Raw genomic sequence first — 26,168 nt, 5'->3', positions numbered from 1 at the left:
TAAAGCATAATTTGACTCAATTCTATAAAAACTTGTCTTGAAAAACAAAAAAGCACGCTGCAAACCTATATGACATTTTTCGACTCGTAATTCGATTTTATTCACAAGCAATTAAAATAAGTATTTGAGATTTCATACGGATTAAAAAATATATATTTATGAAAAATAAAAATTACAAATACCAATGAGAGAAAAATATTTTATGGGAAAAAATCTGCGAAAAAAAATTGTCTTAAATATTATTATGAAAAAAAGTTTGTTTAAATTAATCTCAGCAGCTAAGATTTTCGAATTTTTCTTTGATGCTTGAGATTCTGGTCGGCTTTGGAAAGCACTGATTCGTTGCGACTGGCTCAATAATTTCTTTGGAGAATACAGCTGTTAATCTCCTGACATTCGCTCCTTGGTTGGCTATTGGTTGTGTTTTGTCGCCTGGTTTAGAGGATTTTAATTTTCGGTTACCATCCGATTTAGGTGTTCGCTTGATGTTAGGTTTATCATCGAACATTTTATGGTTAGAATGTTCATCTGTTGTTGGTGCTCCTGGTGACGGTTTGCTTGAGAAGTGGATGGGCATGTGTTTGTTGGTAACTTTCTTACCCTTCTTATTTTTCTTCTTGTTTCCTTTGGAATTGGAAATTGTTTTGATGGATTCTGAAGAGTTTGATCCACTTGATGGAAGGCTTTCTGACGATGAAGAATCAGCCTTCAGTGAAACATCGGAATCACTGGAGTTAACAGAGTTGTTTAAGACTAAATCAGGCATGGATGCAGGGTTTAGAATGACTGTAGCATCTAATGATTGCTTCTCAGGGGTGGTTTTTAATGGTTCACAAGCAGAGTCACCGATTTCCTTGTCAAGGGACTGTTCTTTTCCATTGATAATTTTTTCGCTCCATTGGCGTTCAGGAATTTCAATATCATGCTCGTCATCTTCGACACCGTTGTTGTTGGATGGAATTGATGGAGGTGTGTGGAATACAGCCGTCTCTTTTCTGAATGAAAAAATCGAAGAAGATTGCTTGCTTAGAAGTTTTCATTCATGAGATTGAATTGTTGGAATGCACTTTCATAACCGTAATACAGTCGTAAAATGAATTCTTTATGATGATTTCAATGGAATTATTTTGAATAATATTGTTAAAGAAATATAAAAATGACCTACCTGTCCAGAGCTGTACCGAAATCATCATCATCTGACAAAAAGCAATCACTGTTTTGCGATACTTCGTGGGGTTCGAGTTGTCCATTATTATCAATAACGCTGAAATGAAAACAAATAAAATTAGACTTGGATTTGTACACTTTCAAATATTGAGCAGAGCCGGGGATAAAAAAAGGTGTATCACTTCCTTTCGATATAGGTCTCTCCTTAGCTATCCACGAAAAATCGAGCATCGGGTATGGTGCAACTGCATGAGAAAGATAGAGTTATGAAACCTTACCTTTCACGATTATCTTGCACCGATGATTCGCCACTTAAAGAGGTTTGTGAAGCAGTTGGTATGATTTCTTCTTCTTCCGACGAACAAGAAGATACTCTGTCCACAAGGTCATCATTGACAACGAGGGGTCCTTGTTTACCAGATGCATTATCTTCAGCTGAAGAAAGCGGTGCTGGTTGTTGAATTGTCTCATCCATCCTGTGAGACATTCCATCAGCTTTTGACGACTGGTTAGTCTTCCTGAAAGTTTCCATTTCGTCTTTCATTTGAATAATGATTTGTTCAAGTTTGGATGTTTTTTGTTTCTCACTTGCAAGCTCTTTTTGAGTTTGATCATCTCTTAGTTTCATTTGATCAATAATCTCCTCGAGGTCTGACCTTTTGCGTCGCTCTTCTAAAAGTAAAGCTTCGGTAGCTTTATGGTCAAACTGATCTGTGTCTCGAAGGTCATTTACGATTTCTCTCAATTCTGTTGATCTTATCTTCTCCTCCTTTAATTTCTGTTCCGCCAACTTTTTTGCCATTTTGTGCTTTTCACTGTTCTTAACCATATTGTTAATCTTGCTTTTCAACTCAGAGCGTTGATCGAGAAAGTGTGAAATTTCTTGGTCTTGTTTCTGTAGTTTAGTATTTTTCACTTCCAGTTGTTTTTGCGTTTTCTCGAGCAACAACTCTGTGTCTTTCACTGTCTTTTCTGCGTGCATATATTTTTCCTTGAGATACTCGATTTCGTCAAGACTCGTGGCTAATTCATCTTTCGAAGCATTGTTTTGCTTTGCGATCGTATCGGCTTGAAGAACAGTTTCTTTTTGTAGTTTCAGGGCGTTAGCGAGTTTTTCCTCTAAGTGAAGAAGCTTTTCTTTAGAAGGTGCAGATTGCAGACATTCTTTCGAATCATTGATTTTATTTGTTAGGGATCGAATTTCCTCCACGTGGCTCTTCTCAAGCTCTTTCATATCAGAGTTTTCTGCGCATAACGTTTCGTTTTCTGAAGCAAGCTTCGCGTTGTCCGCCGATACAGCCTCTAACATTTTAACTTTTTCCATTAAACTTTTTATCTCATCAACGAAATTCTTTTCGGACTCGTTCTTGTCTAAAATCTGAAGAGAAAGCTTTTCATTCTCCTTGGCCGTCTTTGCAACAACGGACTGTAACTTCTCATTTTCATTGATACTCTCTTGAGGATGATCGTTCTTTATTTGAAGATCGTTGATCCGAACCATCAATCGCTCTATCTCTCTTCTGTGGTCACTATCTTTTAAGGTTAATTGCTTCTTCAAACCAACGAGCTGTAGTTTAATACTGGCAACATCTTCTTCAGCTCTGACGAGTTGTTCTTGACGATTGTTAAATTTTTTCTCGGCGAGGTCTCTTTGTCGCCTGAAGTCACTGATCTTTCCTATTTCTGTGTCCAACAACCCTTTTAGCTCACTGACTTCTTTTCGGAGAGAATCTTTCCGACTATTAGCAACTTCTAATGATCTTTGAGTGGTGCTTAGATCCTGTCTGAGTTCCTCTACTGTATTCTCAAGCTCTGCTTTTTTAGAGAGTTGAAGATTGGCTTCAACTATAGCTTTTTCCAGCCTTTCGCTTTTTCCAATGTCATTTTTTGGTTGAGTCTTTGCGATAGTAATCTCTTTCTCAAGATCTTCAATGATGTTTTGAAGATTTAACCTTTCGCCATCATACTTTGAAAGTTCAGCTCTATGTTTACGACGTAATTCCTTGAGTTGTTCCTCAAGGTTTGCTTGAAGCTCGCACGATGTTTCTTTTTCTTCATCTAAATATTTTTGCATCTTAAGACGCATAACCTCTACAGATTTTTCACACGAAGCTTTCAGCTCTTGTTTCTCAATGATACATTTTTCATGTGTTTGTTGGAGTTTAGCTAATTGTTGCTTGAATTCATCTCGCTCAGCCGACAGGAGTGCGATCTGTTCTTTGTCTTTAGCCTTCTGGTTTTCCAGCTGTTCAACATACGAAGTCAGTTGATCGATTTTAATAGTCTGGTCTTTACTTGCAACCTCATAATCGGTCAGCTTGCAAAGTAAGGATTGATTTTCTTTTTCCAGTGATCGTTGCTTGGATATGAGTTCCGTCATTTCATTTTCCCACTCTGAGGACTTTTCATCTTGTTCTTCTCTCAGCTCATCAATGAGTTGTGTGAGAATAACATTTTCATTTTCCATTAGCTTTTGTTCACGATGCGCATGCGCAAGATCATTTTCTTTTTCCTCCACACACTCCATCAGATTAACTAACTCTTCATCTGTTGCCGTCAATTGCTCATGAAGCAAAGCGATCTTCTCTTGAATCTCGACCGAGGGAGATCGTTTCTCGTGCTCTTGAATAAGCTCGTTTTGTTCTTCGATCTTTTCTTCGTTCGCGCGCAATTTGGCTTCGATCTTTTCCTTATCCTCCATCATATGTCGGATCGTTATATTTGATGATTCGAGAGCTTCTACGGCCTGTGCAAGATCACCTTCGACCTCTTGATTTTTGTGAGTCATTTCTTGAACCAGGGCAGTGGACTCGGAAAGTTTGTCTTTTAGCTCAGAAACCTCTTTAGAAAACTTTTCAATATCGGCTGCAGCAGTAGTGCTTGTGCAGTTTGAAGATGAATGTTCCTTGGAAGGTCCAGCAATTATGGATAAGTTTGGTGCAGATGCGGATGTTTGAAGTTGATCACTCTTTAAGGCCCGACTGATCAATTCCTCATACTCCGTATCAAGTAGCTTTTTGAACTCTAAAAAAATGCAAAAATGCAAACGGTTTAATAGGTTATCATTGGGGAAAAAGTCAAGGTTTCAAAAACGTATAATCTACGGTCTAAAATCGATTTTTTTAGAGAGCATATACATCGCCTGAGCTATTAGGAGTTCCAGTAAGAATGTGTGAATAAGTGAATCGAAAAATCGCTCGAATGAAAGAAACTCATAAGCATAATGTTTATAAACAGACGCAGATTCAGTTTTTCGTACCTAAACAATGGCTCTATTTTTTAAGGGCTCTGACCATAGTCAGAAAATTGGTTTTAGCATCTGAACATAAAAGTTATGTTTTAGATTCTTTAACACTTTTAACAAAGAATTGCCTTTATAAATTGCTTTTCAATCAAACCCCTTAAGAGTAATTAAGAAATTTAATTGCAAAAATGACGTTATGAACTTTAAAAAGACGTTAATAATATGTTGCATCACCTTCTTTTATAAAAAGTGCTAAGTTTTAATGGGTAATTAACCTTTTTGTTTCGAACTTTCTTCAAACTGTCCGCAAAGAATTGAACTATTTTAAATTTTGCGGAAAATTTTTCAAAAAAGATGTGTCAAAAGTTATGACTGTTTTTTTAAGGAAAATCCAGATGAAAAATTGATGAAAAACCACTAATGTGAAGAATTCGAGACAAAGAAGCATTTACAAAAATTTTTCCGCAAAAATTTTTATTGTTCGGTAAAAGATACACCATCTACTGCGAAAATTTTTTCAAAATTTTTTTTCTTCGCCGAAACTAAGCTCTTCAAAGTTGAAATACTCTTCCTCGCAAAAGTCTTCATTTTCTTCTTCATCAAATTTTTCAATGCAATTTTTGAATTTTCAGATTCAGGAATAGTTTGTCTAACAGAAAATGTATAACATGCTATAGTTTTGTTGGTTACATGAGTCAGAAAACACATTTTAAACACGGCAATTATGAAAAATTCACTATGGTCAGAGCCCTTAAGAACAATAGATTACTAAGCACGTCTAAGAGAGAAGTAGACACTTGGTTATAAAAAAACAGAAAATAGAAATCAAAAGCTGATTTTACCATGAGCGAGGCCATTAGTAGCAGATTTCTCCTGGTTGTCACTTAAAAGTCTGATATCGGTATCTTTCTCATCGATTTGTTGTTTGAGAGAAAGCATTTCTTTTTCAAGAAGTTCAACAACCTTTTCATCTTGAACATTCCATTTAAACATTAAGCTGGCTTCGTTCTTAACTGCTGTCAATTTAGCTGAAAGGTTTTTCTTGGTTTTCTTCAGCTGAGCTAGTTTAGTTGAAGTCATGCTCCGAACTGACTCATTTTCTGCTTGATGCGAACTTTTATGGTGATCCAACTCCATTTGTGATAAAAATATCTTCTCAGGGCAGAGCTCACATGTCTGCAAGCTGGAGACATCTATTTTAACAATATTCTTTGAATTCAATATCATTTTTGCAAGTTTTTCACAACAAAATACAAGACACGTGCGTCTACTTCTAATTTTCAAAACGTTTGATTTGATTCTTCAAAAGGTTTTTTTGTTAAAGTGAATTTTTTTTATTTGACGTCAATTTTTGTCGTGACGATAATTTAATTTTGACAAACAGATGAATTATAGATCCTGAGTTCTTTTTTTTTTTTTTTTTTTTTCATCATTAATTTTTTCATCTCCAAAAGTATATTGGTTCTTCTTACAAGAAGTTGAAATATTTTATGTATATGTAATGTATATAAATGTATATAAAATCCTACAATTCAAACTGATACGAAGTTGACAGCTAAGTCAGTAATGGAAGCTTAGTGGGTTGGTCGGTTACATAGTATTGAAATAGTAAATCAATGGGCAACCTAATATAGAAGACGCTGAAAGATAGGTTCATCGGATAAGATGATATAGATAAAAAATCACATAGGTCGAATTGTGTAGGTTGTCAAAGTCCTAGTTATGCAATGAAATAGTAAATATCAAATATTAGGGAGAAAAACTACTAATATAATAATATTTTAATATATTCATAGGAGATCAAACTGAGAAGAAAATTCGAATGTAGAATAGACTAGACGTAATAGCGCAACATCGAATTAACATCAAAACTAAAATCATTTCGGTTACATTTGAAAGGTTAAATATATCAAAAGGGGAACGCTAGAATCACTCGTGGGCTAGAAAACACAGGAAGAGTGAGTCCAAATATATAGCAACAAAGTGATTGAAAATAAATGACCTTAGAAAGTAGACTAGGCTGCAAATGCTAAAGACTACACGTAAGTATCGGATACTAGATCGACTGTGTTGATTAAGTTTGTTACTCAAGGTTGAAGGTTGAATTGAATTCTGTAAAATTAATATCTATTGACTTGATACCTCTTCAGGAATGATAGGTTTAAAAGAATTAGGGTGCTGATTAAAGTCTATTCACGATAAGTGTGCACTTATTTTTCATTTATCTATATAGCTTTTGAAGGAATTCTTCAATCTTTATAAATTTAGTATCATTGGAAAGATATTAGCGAGTGGAACAATTTGGAATAAAAAAATCGATAAAAAAATTCTAAAAATGAAGATGAAAATGAAGAAGAAAAAAATGAAGATCTTCTAGAGAAGTACTATAACTTTCATTTTCATTGGAGAGATTCTTTGATCTTAGGAGATCATCACTGTGAAAAAATGTCACTAGAATATTTATTCAAGATAAAGTTATGATACAAAGTTTATAAGTGATTGACCCCAAAAAACAGCAGAAAACAGGAGAAAACAGCGTTTTTAGACGTCAATCAGCTTATAACTTTGTTTGATATCTTTTGACTGAATGGTTATTTTTGAGATTTTTTTTCAGTTCACAGTGATGACGCTCGATAATCAAGGATTCACTTCAGTGAAAATGATAGTTATAGCACTGGGAATTCATAAAATAACAGTGACTTCCCCAGTATGGGTAATAGTTAAGTGTTTTTCCCAGTAGTTTCAAAAAAAGATTTATTTTAGCCCATCCCTAAAGGGTCGCATAGGGTCTGTGATGCGTGGCTCTATGCACGTGGAGCATTTTAAGTGGCTTTTCAATTTCTTAGATATATTTTGTGAACAAATATTTTTTCACATCAATTCCAAGGAATGAAAATAAAGGGTAATGAACAAGGTAAAGGGTGAATTTGTGGCGTCATTGATGATACACTTAAGAAAAGTGTCGAAGCTCAGATATTTCTTATTCAAAAAAGAATCGGATTTGGAACAAAATGTTCACTACTAAAAAAGTTTGAATTTTACTTAACAAAGCATAATTTGACTCGATACGATAAAAACTGCACGCTGCAAAATTAAATGACATTTTTGGACTGAATAATTAATTTTTTACTTTCGAGGGAGAAAAACAAAATTTGAAGTTTTATACGGATTATTTATGAAAAATTAAAAATACAAATACCAGTATGAGAGAAAAATATTCTATGGGAAAAAATCTGCGAAAAAAAATTGGCTTAAATATAATTATAAAAAATAGTTTGTTTAAATTAATCTCATCAGCTAAGATTTTCGAATTTTTCTTTGAAGCTTGAGATTCTGGATGGCTGTAGGAAGCTTTTATTCGTTGCGACTGGTGCGATGGTTTCTTTGGAGAATACAGCTGTTAATCTCTTAACATTCGCTCCTTGGTTGGCTATTGGTTGAGTTTTGGCGCCGGTTTTGGAAGATTTCAATTTTCGGTTACCATCCGATTTAGGTGTTCGTTTGTTGTTCGAGGATTTTAATTTTCGGTTACCATCCGATTTAGGTGTTCGTTTGTTGTTAAGTTTATCATCGAACATTTTATGGTTAGAATGTTCTTCACCTTTCTGTGATGCCCCTGGTGACGGTTTGCTTGAGAAGTGGACGGGCATGTGTTTATTGGTAACTTTCTTACCCTTCTTATTTTTCTTCTTGTTTCCTTTGGATGGTTTGTTGATGGATATTGAAGAGCTTGATCCACTTGATGGGAGGCTTTCCGATGATGAAGAATCAGCCTTCAGTGAGACATTGGAATCACTGGAGTTAACAGAGTTGTTTAAGACTAAGTCAGGCAAGGATGCAGGGTTTAGAATGACTGCATCATCTAATGATTGCTTCTCAGGGGTGGTTTTTACTGGTTCACAAGCAGAGTCACCGATTTCCTTGTCAAGGGACTGTTCTTTCCCATTGATAATTTTTTCGCTCCATTGGCGTTTAGGAATTTCAATATCATGTTCATCATCTTTGACACCGTCGTTGTTGGATGGAGTTGATGGTGATACGTGGAATACAACCGTCTCTTTTCTGAATGAAAAAATGAAAGAAGATTGTTTGCTTAAAAGTTTTCATTCATGAGATTGAATTTTTGGAATGCACTTTCATAACCGTAAAACAGTCGTAAAATGAATTCTTTATGATGATTTCAATGGAATTATTTTAAATAATATTGTTAAAGAAATATAAAAATGACCAACCTGTCCAGAGCTGTACCAAAATCATCATCATCTGACAAAAAGCAATCACTGTTTTGCGATACTTCGTGGGGTTCGAGTTGTTCATCATTATCAATAACGCTTAAATGAAAACAAATAAAATTAGACTTAGGATTTGTACACCTTCAAATATTGAGCAGAGCCGGGGATAAAAAAAGGTGTATCACTTCCTTTCGATGTAGGTCTCTCCAACTATCCACAGAAAATCGAGCAAGGTAAAGTGCAGCTGCACAAGAAAGATAGAGTAAGGAAACCTTACCTTTCACGATTATTTTGCTCCGATGATTCACCACTTAAAGAGATCTGTGAGGCAGTTGGTGTGATTTCTTCTTCTTCCGACGAACAATATGACACTCTGTTCACAAGATCATCATTGACAACAAGGGGTCTTTGTTTACCAGATGTATTATCTTCGGCTGAAGAAAGCGGTGCTGGTTGTTCAACGGCCTCATCTGTTCTGTGAGATATTCCTTCAGTTTTTGACGCCTGGTTGGTCTTCCTACAAGCTTCCATTTCGGCTTTCATTTGAATAATGATTTGCTCAAGTTTGAATGTATTTTGTTTTTCACTCGCAAGCTCTTTTTGAGTTTGATCATCTCTTAGTTTCATTTGATCGATAATCTCCTCGAGGTCTGACCTTTTGCGTTGCTCTTCTAAAAGTAAAGCTTCGGTAGCTTTATGGTCAAACTGATCTGCCTATCGAAGGTCATTTACGATTTCTCTCAATTCTGTTGATCTTATCTTCTCCTCCTTTAATTTCTGTTCCGCCAACTCTTTTGCCATTTTTTGCTTTTCACTGTATTTAACCACTTTGTTAATCTTGCTTTTCAACTCAGAGCGTTGATCGAGAAAGTGTGAAATTTCTCGGTCTTGTTTCTGTAGTTTAGTATTTTTCACTTCCAGTTGTTTTTGCGTTTTCTCGAGCAACAACTCTGTGTCTTTCACTGTCTTTTCTGCGTGCATATATTTTTCCTCGATTTCGTCAAGACTCGTGGCTAATTTATCTTTAGAAGCATTGTTTTGCTTTGTGATCGTATCGGCTTGAAGGACAGCTTCTTTTTGTAGTTTCAGGGCGTTAGCGAGTTTTTCCTCTAAGTGAAGAAGCTTTTCTTTAGAAGGTGCAGATTGCAGACATTCTTCCGAATCATTGATTTTATTTGTTAGGGATCGAATTTCCTCCACGTGGCTCTTCTCCAGCTCTTTCATATCAGAGTTTTCTGCGCATAACGTTTCGTTTTCTGAAGCAAGCTTCGCAATGTCCACCGATACAGCCTCTAACATTTGGACTTTTTTCGTTAAACATTTTATCTCATCAACGAAATTCTTTTCGGACTCGTTCTTCTCTAAAATCTGAAGAGAAAGCTCTTCATTCTCCGAGGCTGTCTTTGCAACAATGGATTGTAACTTCTGATTTGCATTGATACTCTCTTGAGCATGATCGTTCTCTATTTGAAGATCGTTGATCCGAACCATCAATCGCTCTATCTCCACTTTGTGGTCACTATCTTTTAAGTTTAATTGCTTCTTCAAACCAACGAGCTGTATTTTAATACTGGCAACATCTTCTTCAGCTCTGGCGAGTTGCTCTTGACGATTGTTGAATTTTTTCTCGGCAAGATCTCTTTGTCGCCTGAAGTCGCTCGTCTTTCCCATTTCAGTGTCCAACAACTCTTTGAGCTCACTGACTTCTTTTCGGAGAGAATCTTTCCGACTGTTAGCAACATTTAATGACTTTTGAGTAGAGCTTAACTCATGTCTGAGTTCTTCTACTGTATTCACAAGCTCTGCCTTTTTCGAGAGTTGAAGATTGGCTTCAGCTATAGCTTTTTCCAGCCTTTCGCTTTTTCCAATGTCAATTTTTGGTAGTGTCTTTGCGATATCGATTTCTTTCTCGAGATCTTCAATGGTGTTCTGAAAATTCAACCTCTCGCCATCATACTTTGAAAGTTCAGCTCTATTTTTACGCCGTAATTCTTTGAGCTGTTCTTCAAGGTTACCTTGAAGCTCGTACGATGTTTCTTTTTCTTCATCTAAATATTTTTGCATCTTAAGTCGCATATCCTCTACAGATTTTTCACACGAAGCTTTCAGCTGTTGTTTCTCAATGACACATTTTTCATATGTTTGTTGGAGGGTAACCAATTGTTGCTTGAATTCATCTCGTTCAGCCGACAGGAGTGCGATTTGGTCCTTATCTTGAGCCTTCTTGCATTCAAGTTCCTTAACATACGAAGTCAGCTGATCGATTTTAACAGTCTGGTCTTTATTTGCAACCTCATAATCGGTCAGTTTGCAAAGTAAAGATTGATTTTCTTGCTCCAGTGATCGTTGGTTGGAGAGGAGGTCGACCATTTCCTTTTCCCACTCCGAACACTTTTCATCTTGTTCTTCTCTCAGCTCATCAATGAGTTGTGTGAGAATAACATTTTCATTTTCCATTAGCTTTTGTTCACTATGTGCATGCGCTAGATCAAATTCTTTTTTTTCCACACACTCCATCAGATGAACTAACTCTCCATCTGTTGCTGTCAATTGTTCATGAAGCAAAGCGATCTTCTCTTGAATCTCGACCGAGGGAGATCGTTTCTCGTGCTCTTGAATGAGCTCGTTTTGTTCTTTGATCTTTTTTTCGTTCGCGCGCAATTTGGCTTCGATCTTCTCCTTATCCTCCATCATATGTCGGATAGTTATATTTGATGATTCGAGAGCTTCTACGGCCTGTGCAAGATCACCTTCAACCTCTTGATTTTTGTGAGTCATTTCTTGAACCAGGGCAGTTGATTCGGAGAGTTTGTCTTTTAGCTCAGAAACCTCTTTAGAAAAATTTTCAATATCTACTGCAGCAGCAGTGCATGTGCATCTTTGAGATGAATGTTCCTTGGAAGGTCCAGCAACTATGGATAAGTTTGGTGCAGATGCGGATGTTTGAGGTTGATCCTGCTTTAAGGTTCCACAGATCAGTTCCTCATACCCCGTATCAAGTAGCTTTTTGAATTCTAAAAAACAATCAAAAATGCAAACAGTTAATAAGTTATTCTATCATTGGGGAAAAAGTCGCCTCAGTTATTAAGAGTTCCAGTAAGAAGGTTTTAAGCATAACGTTTATAAACAGACGCAGATTCAGTTTTTGGCACCTAAACAATGCCTCTATTTTTTAAGAACAATAGATTACTAAGTATAATGCAAGCCTAATAGAGAAGTAGACACTTGGTTATAAAAAAACAGAAAATAGAAATCAAAAGCTGATTTTTACCATGAGCGAGGTCATTAGTAGCCGATTTCTCCTGGTTGTCACTTAAAAGTCTGATATCGGTATCTTTCTCATCGATTTGTTGCTTGAGAGAAAGCATTTCTTTTTCAAGAAGTTCAACAACCTTTTCATCTTGAACATTCCATTTACACATTAAGTCGGCTTCGTTCTTAACTGCTTTCAATTTAGCTGAAAGGTTTTTCTTGGTTTTCTTCAGCTGCGCTAGTTTAATTGAAGTCGTGTTCCGAATTGACTCATTTTCTGCTTGATGCGAACTTTTATGGTAATCCAACTCCATTTGTGATAAGAATATCTTCTCAGGGCAGAGCTCACATGTCTGCAAGCTGGAGACATCCATTTTAACGATATTCTTTGAATTCAATAACATTTTTGCAATTTTTCTACAACAAAATACAAGACACGTGCGTCTAATACTAATTTTAAAAAACTTTTGATTTGATTCTTCGAAAGGTTTTTTTTTAAGGCGAAATTTTTTATTTGACGTCAATCTTTGTCGTGGCGATAATTTTAGGTAAGCTTTTCGTTTTTCAATTTTAATATTTACTCCCAGGATCGTTCGTTTTCTCGTTCGTTCGTTCGTTTGGACGGCCCATTAGTTTTTTTCTGATTTTTATTGCATAATGATGTAAAATGACAGTATCCAAAAAATTGTGGAATACAATATTTTCGAAAACAAAATTTTGTGGACAAGTTTGAGCCCAAAAAGTGCTTAGAAATGGATATTTTCGGACTGTACAGAGAGAGAGAGATGAGGGAGATGTACCATCCCTGCAAGGGGAATTGGCCTAAGAAATAATAAAAATTATGTCCTAGGAAAATCATAGCGCTAGACATGAAAAAGAAATTCAAGTAAAAAAAAAATAGAGAAATAAACTCTATACATTAGCAATCAATCCATTCCATTTCATTCGATCCAAGGCATAATGGTCAACGCTTCTTCTCCAGGTGATCATTACGGCGGCAATGAAAAAGGTGAACAGAACGGGACCGAGAATATCACCTTGTTTGACACCTATTACACAGTTCAGGTTATGGGTTATGTCGTCAACTGTAATTAATGTTATTGTGAAGAGATTTTAGGATCTTTTCGGACTGTACACTGTACATACTTTCATAAAATTTATTCTTTCTCAATCAGTCTCTACAGTAGAAGATTTCAGATTTTCTTCTCCCACTGACCTTCAAGATTGTATTTGACAGTGAGACCAAGGGGGCACAAATTGAAAACTTAATTCAATTTTTTTTATATCAGAAATCCAGTGGGCGTCCTCAAAATGACAGTGACTTCCCCATTATGGATAAGTAACCAACGGGATATAGTTTCAAAGGGGGTTTGGTAGGGGGTCTCAAAGGGTAGGGTCTGTGATGCGTGGTTCTGACAGTGGCTTCCCCAGTATGGGTGAGAGTTCTCAACGTGATGTAGTTTCAAAAAAAGATTTATTTTCGCCCATTCGCAGGGGCTTGCATAGGGTCTGTGATACGTGGTTCTATGCACGTGGAGCATTTTAAGTGGCTTTTCAATTGTTCAGGTAACTATTTTATAAACGAATAATTTTGGATCACATCAAATACAAGGAATGGAAATAAATGGAAATGAACAGGTAAAAGGTGAATTTGTGGCGTCATTGATGATACACTTAAGAAAAGTATCCAAGCTCAAATATTTCTTACTCAAAAAAGAATCGGATTTGGAACAAAACGTTCACTATACTCTAGGAGCTGAGTTGTGTCCCGTATGCACATTGGCGTATAGTCATTTTTTCTTTTGATCATGAAAGTATAGTCCTTGAAGAGTCAGAAAACGCGTGTGGCGTTATTTGGATCAGGCTCAAATTTCCATAATGGCGGATTTTAGATTTTCAACCCTTTTTAGCCCTCTTGCTTGAAAAAAAAATTCTTTTGACTTCAAACATAGACATATTATATACCAATCGATCACAAATTTTATGCTGATTAAGAAAAAGGTCAGAACCATGGTCTGAAAATTTCGCTATCTAAAGATATGAAGCACTTTCGATTTCGATTTTTTGAAATGATTACTTTTGGTTCCAAATTTGCGTGGCTGTAACATTTGATTGGCTTACTTGATTTACTTGAAATTTTCCGAGGGTCTTGTCTACCTTCCAAATAATAAAATTCAGGAAAAAATTTTTTTCTACATGAATTGAGAAATCCATAATGGCGGATTCAAAATTTTCTTTCGTCACATGGGGTCCTAGGCTCTGCTAGCCTAAGAAAAATATTTTTTGATCTTAAAACCATGCATATTATATACCAATCGATCAGAAATTTTATGCTGGTTGAGAAAAAGGTCAGAACCATGGTCTGAAAATATCGCTATCAAGAGATACGGAGTACTTTCGTTTTCTAAGTTTTGAAAGCGAAAGTACTTCATAGCTCAAGATAGAAAAATTTTCAGACCATAATATTGACCTTTTTCTTAATCAGCATAGAATTTCTGATCGATTGGTATATAATATACATGGTTTTAAGATCAAAAAATATTTTTCTTAGGCTAGCAGAGCCTAGGACCCCATGTGACGAAAGAAAATTTTGAATCCGCCATTATGGATTTCTCAATTCATGTAGAAAAAAAATTTTTCCTGAATTTTATTATTTGGAAGGTAGACAAGACCCTCGGAAAATTTCAAGTAAATCAAGTAAGCCAATCAAATGTTACAGCCACGCAAATTTGGAACCAAAAGTAATCATTTCAAAAAATCGAAATCGAAAGTGCTTCATATCTTTAGATAGCGAAATTTTCAGACCATGGTTCTGACCTTTTTTTTAATCAGCATAAAATTTGTGATCGATTGGTATATAATATGTCTATGTTTGAAGTCAAAAGAATTTCTTTTTCAAGCAAGAGGGCTAAAAAGGGTTGAAAATCTAAAATCCGCCATTATGGAAATTTGAGCCTGATCCAAATAACGCCACACACGTTTTCTGACTCTTCAAGGACTATACTTTCATGATCAAAAGAAAAAATGACTATACGCCGATGTGTATACGGGACCTAACTCAGCTCCTAGAGTACTACTAAAATAGTTTGAATTTTACTTAACAAAGCATAATTTGACTCGATACGATAAAAACTGCCGCTGCAAAATTAAATGACATTTTTAGACTGAATTCTTTTTTATTTTCGAGGGAGAAAAACAATTGAATTGAAATATTTGAAATTTTATACGGATTAATATATATTTATGAAAAATTAAAATTACAAATACCAGTATGAGAGAAAAATATTGTCTTAAATATAATTATGAAAAATAGTTTGTTTAGATTAATCTCAGCAGCTAAGATTTTCAAATTTTTCTTTGATGTTTGAGATTCTGGTCGGCTTTGGAAAGCACTGATTCGTTGCGACTGGTGCGATGGTTTCTTTGGAGAACACAGCTGATAATCTCCTCACATTCGCTCCTTGGTTGACTATTGGTTGTGCTTTGACGCCGGGTTTCGAGAATTTTAATTTTCGGTTACCATCCGATTTAGGTGTTCGTTTGTTGTTAAGTTTATCATCGAACATTTTATGGTTAGAATGTTCTTCGCCTTTCTGTGATGCCCCTGGTGACGGTTTGCTTGAGAAGTGGACGGGCATGTGTTTATTGGTAACTTTCTTACCCTTCTTATTTTTCTTCTTGTTTCCTTTGCATGGTTTGTTGATGGATTCTGAAGAGTTTGATCCACTTGATGGAAGGCTTTCCGACGATGAAGAATCAGCCTTCATTGAAACATCGGAATCACTTGAGTTAACAGAGTTGTTTAAGACTAAATCAGGCAAGGATGCAGGGTTTTGAATGACTGCAACATCCAGTGATAGCTTCTTAGTGGTGATTGTCACTGATTCACAAGACAAGTCAGCGAATTCCTCGTCAAGAGACTGTTCTTTTCCAATAATAATTTTTTCGTCCCATTGGCGTTTAGGAGTTTTAATATCATGCTCGTCATCTTTGACACCGTTGTTGTTGGATGGAATTGATGGATATGTGTGGAACACAACCGTCTCTTTTCTGAATGGAAAAATGAAAGAAGATTGCTTGCTTAAAAGTTTTCATTCATGATATTGAATTTTTGGAAAGCACATTCGTAACCATAAAACGGTCGTAAATTGAATTTTCATGATGTCTTCTTTAAAAATAATTATTAAATAATAATGTTAAAGAAATATAAAAATGACCTACCTGTCCAGATCTGTACCGAAATCATCATCATCTGACAAATAACAATCACTGTTTTGCGGTACTTCTCGAGGTTCGACTTGTTCATCATTATCAATAATGCTGAAATGAAAAAAATCAGATAATACTGAGATACAAAAATCAAAATGTTACTTTCAAATATTGAGCTAAGACGGAGATATAAAAGCTTCCATGGCTAAAATAGGGCGTTGGATATATTGTAACTGCACGAGAAAGATTGGGTTAGGAAACCTTACCTTTCACCCTTTTGTTGAATTTCTTCACGACTATCTTGTTCCGATGAATCACCACTTAAAGAGGTCTGTGAAGCAGTTGGTGTGATTTCTTCTTCTTCCGACGAACAATATGACACTCCTTGTTTACCAGATGTATTATCTTCAGCTGAAGAAAGCGGTGGCTGTTGTTCAACGGCCTCATCTGTCCTGTGAGACATTCCATCAGCTTTTGACGACTGGTTTGCCATCCTGATGGCTTCCATTTCGTCTTTCATTTGAATAATGATTTGCTCAAGTTTATATGTCTTTTGTTTCTCACTCGCAAGCTCTTTTTGAGTTTGATCATCTTTTGATTTCATTTGATCAATAATCTTCTCGAGGTCTGACCTCTTGTGTTGCTCTTCGAAAACTAAAGCTTCGGTAGCTTTATCGTCACACTGTTCTGCGTCTCGAAGATCATTTACGATTTCTCTCAATTCTGTTGATCTTATCTTCTCCTTCTTTAATTTCTGTTCCGCCAACTCTTTTGCCATTTTTTGCTTTTCACTGTTCTTAACCATATTGTTAATCTTGCTTTTCAAGTCAGAGCGTTGATCGAGAAAGTGTGAAATTTCGCAGTCTTGTTTCTGTAGTTTAGTATTTTTCACTTCCAATTGTTTTTGCGTTTTCTCGAGCAACAACTCTGTGTCTTTCACTGTCTTTTCTGCGTGCATATATTTTTCCTTGAGATACTCGATTTCGTCAAGACTCGTGGCTAATTTATCTTTAGAAGCATTGTTTTGCTTTGCGATCGTATCGGCTTGAAGGACAGCTTCTTTTTGTAGTTTCAGGGCGTTAGTGAGTTTTTCCTCTAAGTTAAGAAGCTTTTCTTTAGAAGGTGCAGATTGCAGACATTCTTCCGAATCATTGATTTTATTTGTTAGAGATCGAATTTCCTCCACGTGGCTCTTCTCCAGCTCTTTCATATCAGAGTTTTCTGCGCATAACGTTTCGTTTTCTGAAGCAAGCGTCGCGTTGTCCGCCGATACAGCCTCTAACATTTGGACTTTTTTCGTTAAACATTTTATCTCATCAACAAAATTCTTTTCGGACTCGTTCTTCTCTAAAATCTGGAGAGAAAGCTTTTCATTCTCCGAGGCCGTCTTTGCAACAACGGACTGTAACTTCTGATTTGCATTGATACTCTTTTGAGCATGATCGTTCTCTATTTGAAGATCCTTGATCCGAACCATCAATCGCTCTATCTCCACTTTGTGGTCACTATCTTTTAAGGTTAATTGCTTCTTCAAACCAACAAGTTGAGTTTTAATACTGGCAACATCTTCTTCAGCTCTGGCGAGTTGCTCTTGACGATTGTTGAATTTTTTCTCGGCAAGGTCTCTTTGTCGCCTGAAGTCGCTCGTCTTTCCTATTTCAGTATCCAACAACTCTTTTAGTTCACTGACTTCTTTTCGGAGAGAATCTTTCCGACTGTTAGCAACTTCTAATGATCTTTGAGCGGAGCTTAAACCATGTCTGAGTTCCTCTACTGTGTTCTCAAGCTCTGTCTTTTTCGAGAGTTGAAGGTTGGCTTCAGCAGCTTTTTCCAACCTTTCGCTTTTTTCAATGTCAACTTTTTGTTGAGTCTTTGCGATAGTAATCTCTTTCGCAAGATCTTCAATGGTGTTTTGAAGATTTAACCTCTCTCCATCATACTTTGAAAGTTCAGCTCTATGTTTACGCCGCAATTCTTTGAGCTGTTCTTCAAGGTTATCTTGATGCTCCAGGGATGTTTCTTTTTCATCATGTAAAAGTTTTTCCATCTTAAGACGCATATCCTCTACAGATTTTTCGCACGAAACTTTCAGCTCTTGTTTCTCAATGATACATTTTTCATGTGTTTGTTGGAGTTTAGCCAATTGTTGCTTTAATTCATCTCGCTCAGCCGACAGGAGTGCGATCTGTTCTTTGTCTTTAGCCTTCTGGTTTTCCAGCTGTTCAACATACGAAGTCAGTTGATCGATTTTAATAGTCTGGTCTTTACTTGCAACCTCATAATCGGTCAGCTTGCAAAGTAAGGATTGATTTTCTTTTTCCAGTGATCGTTGCTTGGATATGAGTTCCGTCATTTCATTTCCCCACTCTGAGGACTTTTCATCTTGTTCTTCTCTCAGCTCATCAATGAGTTGTGTGAGAATAACATTTTCATTTTCCATTAGCTTTTGTTCACTATGCGCATGTGCAAGATCATTTTCTTTTTCCTCCACACACTCCATCAGATTAAATAACTCTTCATCTGTTGCCGTCAATTGTTCATGAAGCAAAGCGATCTTCTCTTGAATTTCAACCGAGGGAGATCGTTTCTCGTGATCTTGAATAAGCTCGTTTTGTTCTTCGATCTTTTGTTCGTTCGCGTGCAGTTTGGCTTCGATCTTCTCCTTATCCTGAATCATATGTCGGATGGTTATATTTGATGATTCGAGAGCTTCTACGGCCTGTGCAAGATCACCTTCAACCTCTTGATTTTTGTGAGTCATTTCTTGAACCAGGGCAGTGGATTCGGAAAGTTTGTCTTTTAGCTCAGAAACCTCTTTAGAAAACTTTTCATTATCTGCTGCAGCAGTAGCATATGTGCAGTTTGAAGATGAACGTTCCTTGAAAGAACCAGCAACTATGGATAAGTTTGGTGCAGATACGGATGTTCGAAGTTTATCACTCTTTAAGGCCCGACTGATCAGTTCTTCATACTCCGTATCTATTTGCTTTGTGAAATCTAAAAAAAAAAAAATGCAAACAGTTAATAAGTTATTCTATCATTGGGGAAAAAGTCGCCTCAGTTATTAAGAGTTCCAGTAAGAAGATTTTAAGCTTAACATTTTTAAACAGACGCAAATTCAGATTTTTGCACCTAAACAATGGCTCTATTTTTTAAGAACAATAGATTACTAAGTATAATGCAAGCAAGTAGACACTTGGTTATAAAAAAAAAAAAGAAAATGGAAATCAAAAGCCGATTTTTACCATGAGCGAGGTCATTAGTAGCCGATTTCTCCTGGTTGTCACTTAAAAGTTTGATATCGGTATCTTTCTCATCGATTTGTTGCTTGAGAGAAAGCATTTCTTTTTCAAGGAGTTCAACAACCTTTTCATCTTGAACATTCCATTTACACATTAAGTTCGCTTCGTTTTTTACTGCGTTTAATTTAGCTGAAAGGTTTTTCTTGGTTCTCTTCAGCTGCGCTAGTTTGGTTGAAGTAATGTTCCGAATTGACTCATTTTCAGTTTGATGCAAAGTTTTATGGTGATCCAACTCCATTTGTGATAAAAACATCATCTCAGGGCAGACCTCACATGTCTGCAAGCTGGAGACATCCATTTTAACGATATTTTTTGAATTTAATAACATTTTTACAAGTTTTCCACAACAAAATACAAGACACTTGTGTCTAATACTAATTTTCAAAACTTTTGATTTGATTCTTCAAAACGTTTCTTTTTTAAAGTGAAATTTTCTATTTGACGTCAATTTTTGTCGTGACGATAATTTAATTTTAACAGATGGATCATAGATCCTGAGAGCTGTAACATTAATGTCTCTGCGCTTGACACCTATTAAGGAATGATCGGCTTTAATAGAATTAGGGTGCCGATTAGAACCTTAGGGTACACTTCTTTTTTTTTTATTTTTGGATATACTTCGCAGGTTCGTTCGTTCGTTCGTTCGTTCGTTCGTTCGATTTTTATTGCATAGTTTCCAAAAAATTGCAAAGCACAATATTTTCGAAAACAAAGTTTACTAATGTAATGTTATGTAATAGTTTATCTCATGTTGACGAAAACGTAGCAACAAAGGCTAATAAAAGTCAATGCTACTTTACAATAAAAAAAAAACTTATGTTTTTTTGGCAGCTCATCGTCGCTGCTACTGAGGTTAGATATTGACAGCTTTTGGTTGGCAAAAATTTTGTTCGTTTTTATCAAGCAAAGGTTATCTGTTCTGGGACTTCCTCTCACACACCAAATAAAATCACCATCACATTCGGAACGTTCCATTTTTTGCACATCTCTTTGATTTTTCTTCTTTCATTGATGGTGAAATCATCGATGATGCTTAGATGATATCCAAGCCACTTCAACTTTTTTAGGTTGCTCACGATTCTTTCTTTTTCTTCTTTACTTTGCAAGGTCACCTTTATTGGACGCTTTTTCCTCGGCCCATTTTCATGTTCGAACCCAATACAATGTTGATGCGTTGGTTTGATGTCGCGGATGCCGATATCTTTGAGCAGATCCTCGATTTCCTTCTTGTCCTCTTCTTGATCTTCTTCTTTCGTTTCTTCAACTTGTTCAGGGAGTCCATGAATTATGATGTTTCTTTTCCTTGATTCGATATCTCAGTTTTCTCTCCTCTCCTCTTCTTTTTGTTCCGCAACAACAGATTTAAGATTTTCCTTGTGTGCTTTTGTTGTATCAGCGTAGGTTTTACGGGATGACTCTTTCATAATCTTTTGTCTGTTGTCTCTCTTCTTTTATCATTTTCCTCCTATCATTTGCCTTCTAAGTTGGCCCTCTTTTGTGTTAGGATTGTTTTGATGTCGAGTGGGCAAGTTTGAGCCAAAAGTGCTTAGAAATAGGTTTTTCGGACTGTACACTGTACATACTTTCATAAAATTTCTTCTTTCTCAATCAGTCTCTACAGTAGAAGATTTCAGATTTTCTTCTCCCACTGACATTCAAGATTGTATTTGACAGTGAGACCAAGGGGGCACAAATTGATAACTTAATTCGCGTTATTCACCTTATTGAACATCAGAGATCCAATGACTTCCCCAGTATGGATAAGTAACCAATGGGATATAGTTTCAAAGGGAGTTTGGTAGGGGGTCTCATAGGGTAGGGTCTGTGATGCGTGGTTCTATAAACGTAGAGCATTTTAAGTGGCTTTTCAATTTCTCAGATAACTATTTTGTGAACGAATATTTTTGGATCGCATCGATTCCAAGGAATGGAAATGAACTGGGTAAATTGGTGGCGTCATTGATGATACACTTAAGAAAAGTATCCAAGCTCAAATATTTTTTACTCAAAAAAGAATCGGATTAGGAACAAAATGTTCACTACTAAGAAAGTTTGAATTTTACTTAACAAACCATAATATGACTCGATACGATAAAAACTGCACGCTGCAAAATTAAATGACATTTTTGGACTGAATTCTTTTTTACTTTCGAGGGAGAAAAACAATTGAAATGAAATATTTGAAATTTCATACGGATTAAAAATATATATTTATGAAAAATAAAAAATACAAATACCACTATGAGAGAAAAATATTTTATGGGGAAAAATCTGCGAAAAAAAATTGTCTTGAATATAATTGTAAAAAATAGTTTGTTTTGATTAATCTCAGCAGCTAAGATTTTCAAATATTTCTTTGATGCTTGAGATTCTGGTCGGCTTTGGAAAACACTGATTCGTTGCGACTGGTGCGATGGTTTCTTTGGAGAACACAGCTGATAATCTCCTCACATTCGCTCCTTGGTTGACTATTGGTTGTGCTTTGACGTCGGGTTTGGAGGATTTTAATTTTCGGTTACCATCCGATTTAGGTGTTCGTTTGTTGTTAAGTTTACCATCGAACATTTTATGGTTAGAATGTTCTTCGCCTTTCTGTGATGCCCCTGGTGACGGTTTGCTTGAGAAGTGGATGGGCATGTGTTTATTGGTAACTTTCTTACCCTTCTTATTTTTCTTCTTGTTTCCTTTGGATGGTTTGTTGATGGATATTGAAGAATTTGATCCACTTGATGGGAGGCTTTCCGACGATGAAGAATCAGCCTTCAGCGAAACATCGGAATCACTGGAGTTAACAGAGTTGTTTAAGACTAAGTCAGGCAAGGATGCAGGGTTTTCAATGACTGCAGCATCCAATGGTTGCTTCTCAGGGGTGATTGTCACTGATTTACAAGACAAGCCACCAAAATCGTCAAGAGACTGTTCTTTTCCATTAATAATTTTTTCGTCCCATGGGCGTTCAGGAATTTCAATATCATATTCGTCATCTTTGACACCGTCGTTGTTGGAAGGAATTGATGGAGGTGTGTGGAATACGACCGTCTCTTTTCTGAATGAAAAAATCGAAGAAGATTGATTGCTTAAAAATTTTCACTCATGATATGGATTTTGGAAAGCACATTCGTAGCCATAGAACGGTCGTAAAATGAATTTTTCACATGATGACTTCTTTACATACAATTATCTTGAATAATATTGTTAAAGAAATTTAAAGATGACCTACCTGACCAGAGCTGTACCGATAGCATCATCATCATCTGACAAATAGCAATCACTGTTTTCCGATACATCGTGGGATTCGAGTTGTTCATCATTATCAATAATGCTAAAATGAAAAGAAAAAAAAATCTTTTAATTTGTTCACTTTCAAATATTGAGCTCAAACGGAGATATAAAAGCTTGCAGGGCTAAAATAGCACTACAAAGGTGTACGGCTTCGTTTTGATATAGGTCTCTTCAACTATCCACAGAAAATCGAGCATCGGGTATGGTGCAACTGCATGAGAAAGATATGTTTAGGAAACCTTACCTTTCACGATTATCTTGCTCCGATGATTCACCACTTAAAGAGATCTGCGAGGCAGTTGGTTTGATTTCTTCTTCTTCCGACGAACAAGAAGATACTCTGTCCACAAGATCATCATTGACAACGAGAGGTCCTTGTTTACCAGATGTATTATCTTCAGCTGAAGAAAGCGGTGCTGGTTGTTGAATGGCCTCATCCATCCTGTGAGTCATTCCATCAGCTTTTGACGACTGGTTTGCCATCCTGATAGCTTCCATTTCGTCTTTCATTTGAATAATGATTTGCTCAAGTTTATATGTCTCTTGTTTCTCACTCGCAAGCTCTTTTTGAGTTTGATCATCTCTTAGTTTCATTTGATCGATAATCTTCTCCAGGTCTGACCTCTTTCGTTGCTCTTCGCAAAGTAGAGCTTCGGTAGCTTTATTGTCACACTGTTCTGCGTCTCGAAGGTCATTTACTATATTTCCTAATTCTGTTGATCTTATTTGCTCCTCCTTTAATTTCTGTTCTGCCAACTCCTTCGCCATTTTGTGCTTTTCACTGTTCTTAACCACCTTGTCAACCTTGCTTTTCAAGTCAGAGCGTCGATCGAGAAATTGTAAAATTTCTCGGTCTTGTTTCTGTAGCTTTGTATTTTTCACTTCCAGTTGTTTTTGCGTTTTCTCGAGCAACAACTCTGTGTCTTTCACGATCTTTTCTGCGTGCATAAATTTTTCCTTGAGATATTCGATTTCGTCAAGACTCGTGGCTAATTTATCTTTAGAAGCATTGTTTTGCTTTGTGATCGTATCGGCTTGGAGGTCAGCTTCTTTTTGTTGTTTCAGAGCGTTAGCGAGTTCTTCCTCTAAGTAAAGAAGCTTTTCTTTAGAAGGTGCAGATTGCAGACATTCTTCCGAATCATTGATTTTATTTGTGAAAGATCGAATTTCCTCCATGTGGCTCTTCTCTAGCTCTTTCATATTAGAGATTTCTGCGCATAACGTTTCGTTTTCTGAAGCAAGCTTCACGTTGTCCGCCGATACAGCGTCTATCATTTCGACTTTTTTCGTTAAACTTTTTATCTCATCAACGAAATTCTTTTCGGACTCTTTCTTCTCTAAAATTTGAAGAGAAAGCTTTTCATTCTCCGAGGCCATCTTTGCAACATCTGACTGTAACTTCTGATTTTCATTGATACTCTCTTGAGCATGGTCGTTCTCTATTTGAAGATCGTCGATACGAACCATCAATCGCTCCATCTCTCTTTTGTGGTCACTATCTTTTAAGGTTAATTGTTTCTTCAAACCAACAAGTTGCGTTTTAATACTGGCAACATCTTCTTCAGCTCTGGCGAGCTGCTCTTGACGATTGTTGAATTTTTTTTCAGCAAGGTCTCTTTGACGCCGGAAGTCATTAGTCTTTCCTATTTCAGTGTGCAACAATTCATTTAGTTCACTGACTTCTTTTCGGAGAGAATCTTTCCGACTTTTGGCAACATCCAACGATCTTTGAGTGGAGCTTAGATCATGTCTGAGTTCCTCTACTGTGTTCTCAAGCTCTGTCTTTTTCGAGAGTTGAAGATTGGCTTCAGCTATAGCTTTTTCCAGCCTTTCACTTTTTCCCATGTCAACTTTTGGTTGAGTCTTTGCAGAATTAATCATTTTCTCAAGATCTACAATGGTGTTTTGAAGATTCAACCTTTCTCCATCATACTTTGAAAGTTCAGCTCTATGTTTACGCCGTAATTCTTTGAGCTGTTCTTCAAGGTTTGCTTGAAGCTCCAGGGATGTTTCTTTTTCTTCGTCTAAATATTTTCGCATCTTAAGACGCATATCCTCTACAGATTTTTCACACGAAGTTTTCAACTCTTGTTTCTCAGTGATACATTTTTCGTGTGTTTGTTGAAGGACAACCAATTGTTGCTTGACTTCATCTCGTTCAGCCGACAGGAGTGCGATTTGTTCCTTGTCTTTAGCCTTCTGGCATTCCAGTTCCTCAACATACGAAGTCAGTTGATCGATTTTAACAGTTTGGTCTTTACTTGCAACCTCATAATCGGTCAGCTTACAAAGTAAGGATTGATTTTCTTTTTCCAGTGATCGTTGCTTGGATATGAGTTCCGTCATTTCATTTTCCCACTCCGAGCACTTTTCATTTTGTTCTTCTCTCAGCTCATCAATGAGTTGTGTGAGAATAACATTTTCATTTTCCATTAGCTTTTGTTCACTATGCGCATGTGCAAGATCATTTTCTTTTTCCTCCACACACTCCATCAGATTAAATAACTCTTCATCTGTTGCCGTCAATTGTTCATGAAGCAAAGCGATCTTCTCTTGAATCTCGACCGAGGGAGATCGTTTCTCGTGCTCTTGAATAAGTTCGTTTTGTTCTTCGATCTTTTCTTCGTTCGCTCGCAATTTGGCTTCGATCTTTTCCTTATCCTCCATCATATGTCGGATTGTTATATTTGATGATTCGAGAGCTTCTACGGCCTGTGCAAGATCACCTTCGACCTCTTGATTTTTGTGAGTCATTTCTTGAACCAGGGCAGTGGACTCGGAAAGTTTGTCTTTTAGCTCAGAAACCTCTTTAGAAAACTTTTCAATATCGGCTGCAGCAGTAGCGCTTGTGCAGTTAGAAGATGAATGTTCCTTGGAAGGTCCAGCAATTATGGATAAGTTTGGTGCAAGTTTGGTTCAAACGGATGTTTGAAGTTGACTCATAAGCATAATGTTTATAAACAGACGCAGATTCAGTTTTTCGTACCTAAACAATGGCTCTATTTTTTAAGAACAATAGATTACTAAGTATAATGCACGCCTAAGAGAGAAGTAGACACTTGGTTATAAAAAAACAGAAAATAGAAATCAAAAGCTGATTTTTACCATGAGCGAGGTCATTAGTAGCCGATTTCTCCTGGTTGTCACTTAAAAGTTTGATATCGGTATCTTTCTCATCGATTTGTTGGTTGAGAGAAAGCATTTCTTTTTCAAGAAGTTCAACAACCTTTTCATCTTGAATATTCCATTTACACATTAAGTCGGCTTCGTTCTTAACTGCTTTTAATTTAGTTGAAAGGTTTTTCTTGGTTCTCTTCAGCTGCGCCAGTTTGGTTGAAGTAATGTTCCGAATTGACTCCTTTTCTGCTTGATGCGAACTTTTATGGTGATTCAACTCCATTTGTGATAAAGATATCTTCTCAGGGCAGAGCTCACATGTCTGCAAGTTGGATACATCCATTTTAACGATATTCTTTGAAT

At 36.4% G+C, this 26,168-nt stretch overlaps 2 protein-coding genes across 2 annotated transcripts in view; one reads left to right on the top strand and one right to left on the bottom strand.

Annotated features, from left to right (window-relative positions):
- The window catches only part of LOC136807110 (uncharacterized), a 49,470-nt gene that overhangs the window by 10,084 nt on the left and 13,218 nt on the right, over positions 1–26,168 (top strand). The window lies entirely within an intron of this gene.
- LOC136807062 (golgin subfamily B member 1-like) lies at positions 142–25,470 on the bottom strand. The gene is made up of 20 exons (XM_067063629.1): positions 22,933–25,470; positions 22,627–22,728; positions 21,770–22,452; positions 20,562–20,670; positions 19,350–19,690; positions 16,371–19,101; positions 16,117–16,215; positions 15,233–15,945; positions 12,814–12,944; positions 12,696–12,700; positions 11,915–12,345; positions 9,366–11,657; positions 8,921–9,314; positions 8,644–8,742; positions 7,893–8,473; positions 6,006–6,051; positions 5,254–5,711; positions 1,446–4,191; positions 1,166–1,264; positions 142–995 (listed from the first exon to the last, which is right to left on the bottom strand). Exons 1-20 carry the CDS (start codon positions 25,440–25,442, stop codon positions 272–274), a joined length of 15,294 nt encoding a protein of 5,097 aa, XP_066919730.1. The 5' UTR covers positions 25,443–25,470; the 3' UTR covers positions 142–271.

This window comes from Clytia hemisphaerica, unplaced genomic scaffold (genome assembly GCF_902728285.1).
Source record: "Clytia hemisphaerica strain Z4C2 unplaced genomic scaffold, Clytia hemisphaerica genome assembly, whole genome shotgun sequence".
Classification (NCBI taxonomy): Eukaryota; Metazoa; Cnidaria; class Hydrozoa; order Leptothecata; family Clytiidae; genus Clytia; species Clytia hemisphaerica.
This window is presented reverse-complemented; position numbering and strand designations above follow the sequence as displayed.

What these genes read in the sequence shown, in the direction of transcription:
- LOC136807062 (XM_067063629.1), bottom strand. Translation starts at nt 25,442, where the DNA reads ATGACTCACAAAAATCAAGAGGTCGAAGGTGATCTTGCACAGGCCGTA. An exon ending in ACGAACACCTAAATCGGATG is followed by an intron (nt 6,052 to 7,892) that starts GTAACCGAAAAT and finishes CCTATCTTTCAG; the next exon opens with CGTCTTCTATATTAGGTTGC. An exon ending in ATTTACTATTTCAATACTAT is followed by an intron (nt 5,712 to 6,005) that starts GTAACCGACCAA and finishes AACCTTTTGAAG; the next exon opens with AATCAAATCAAACGTTTTGA.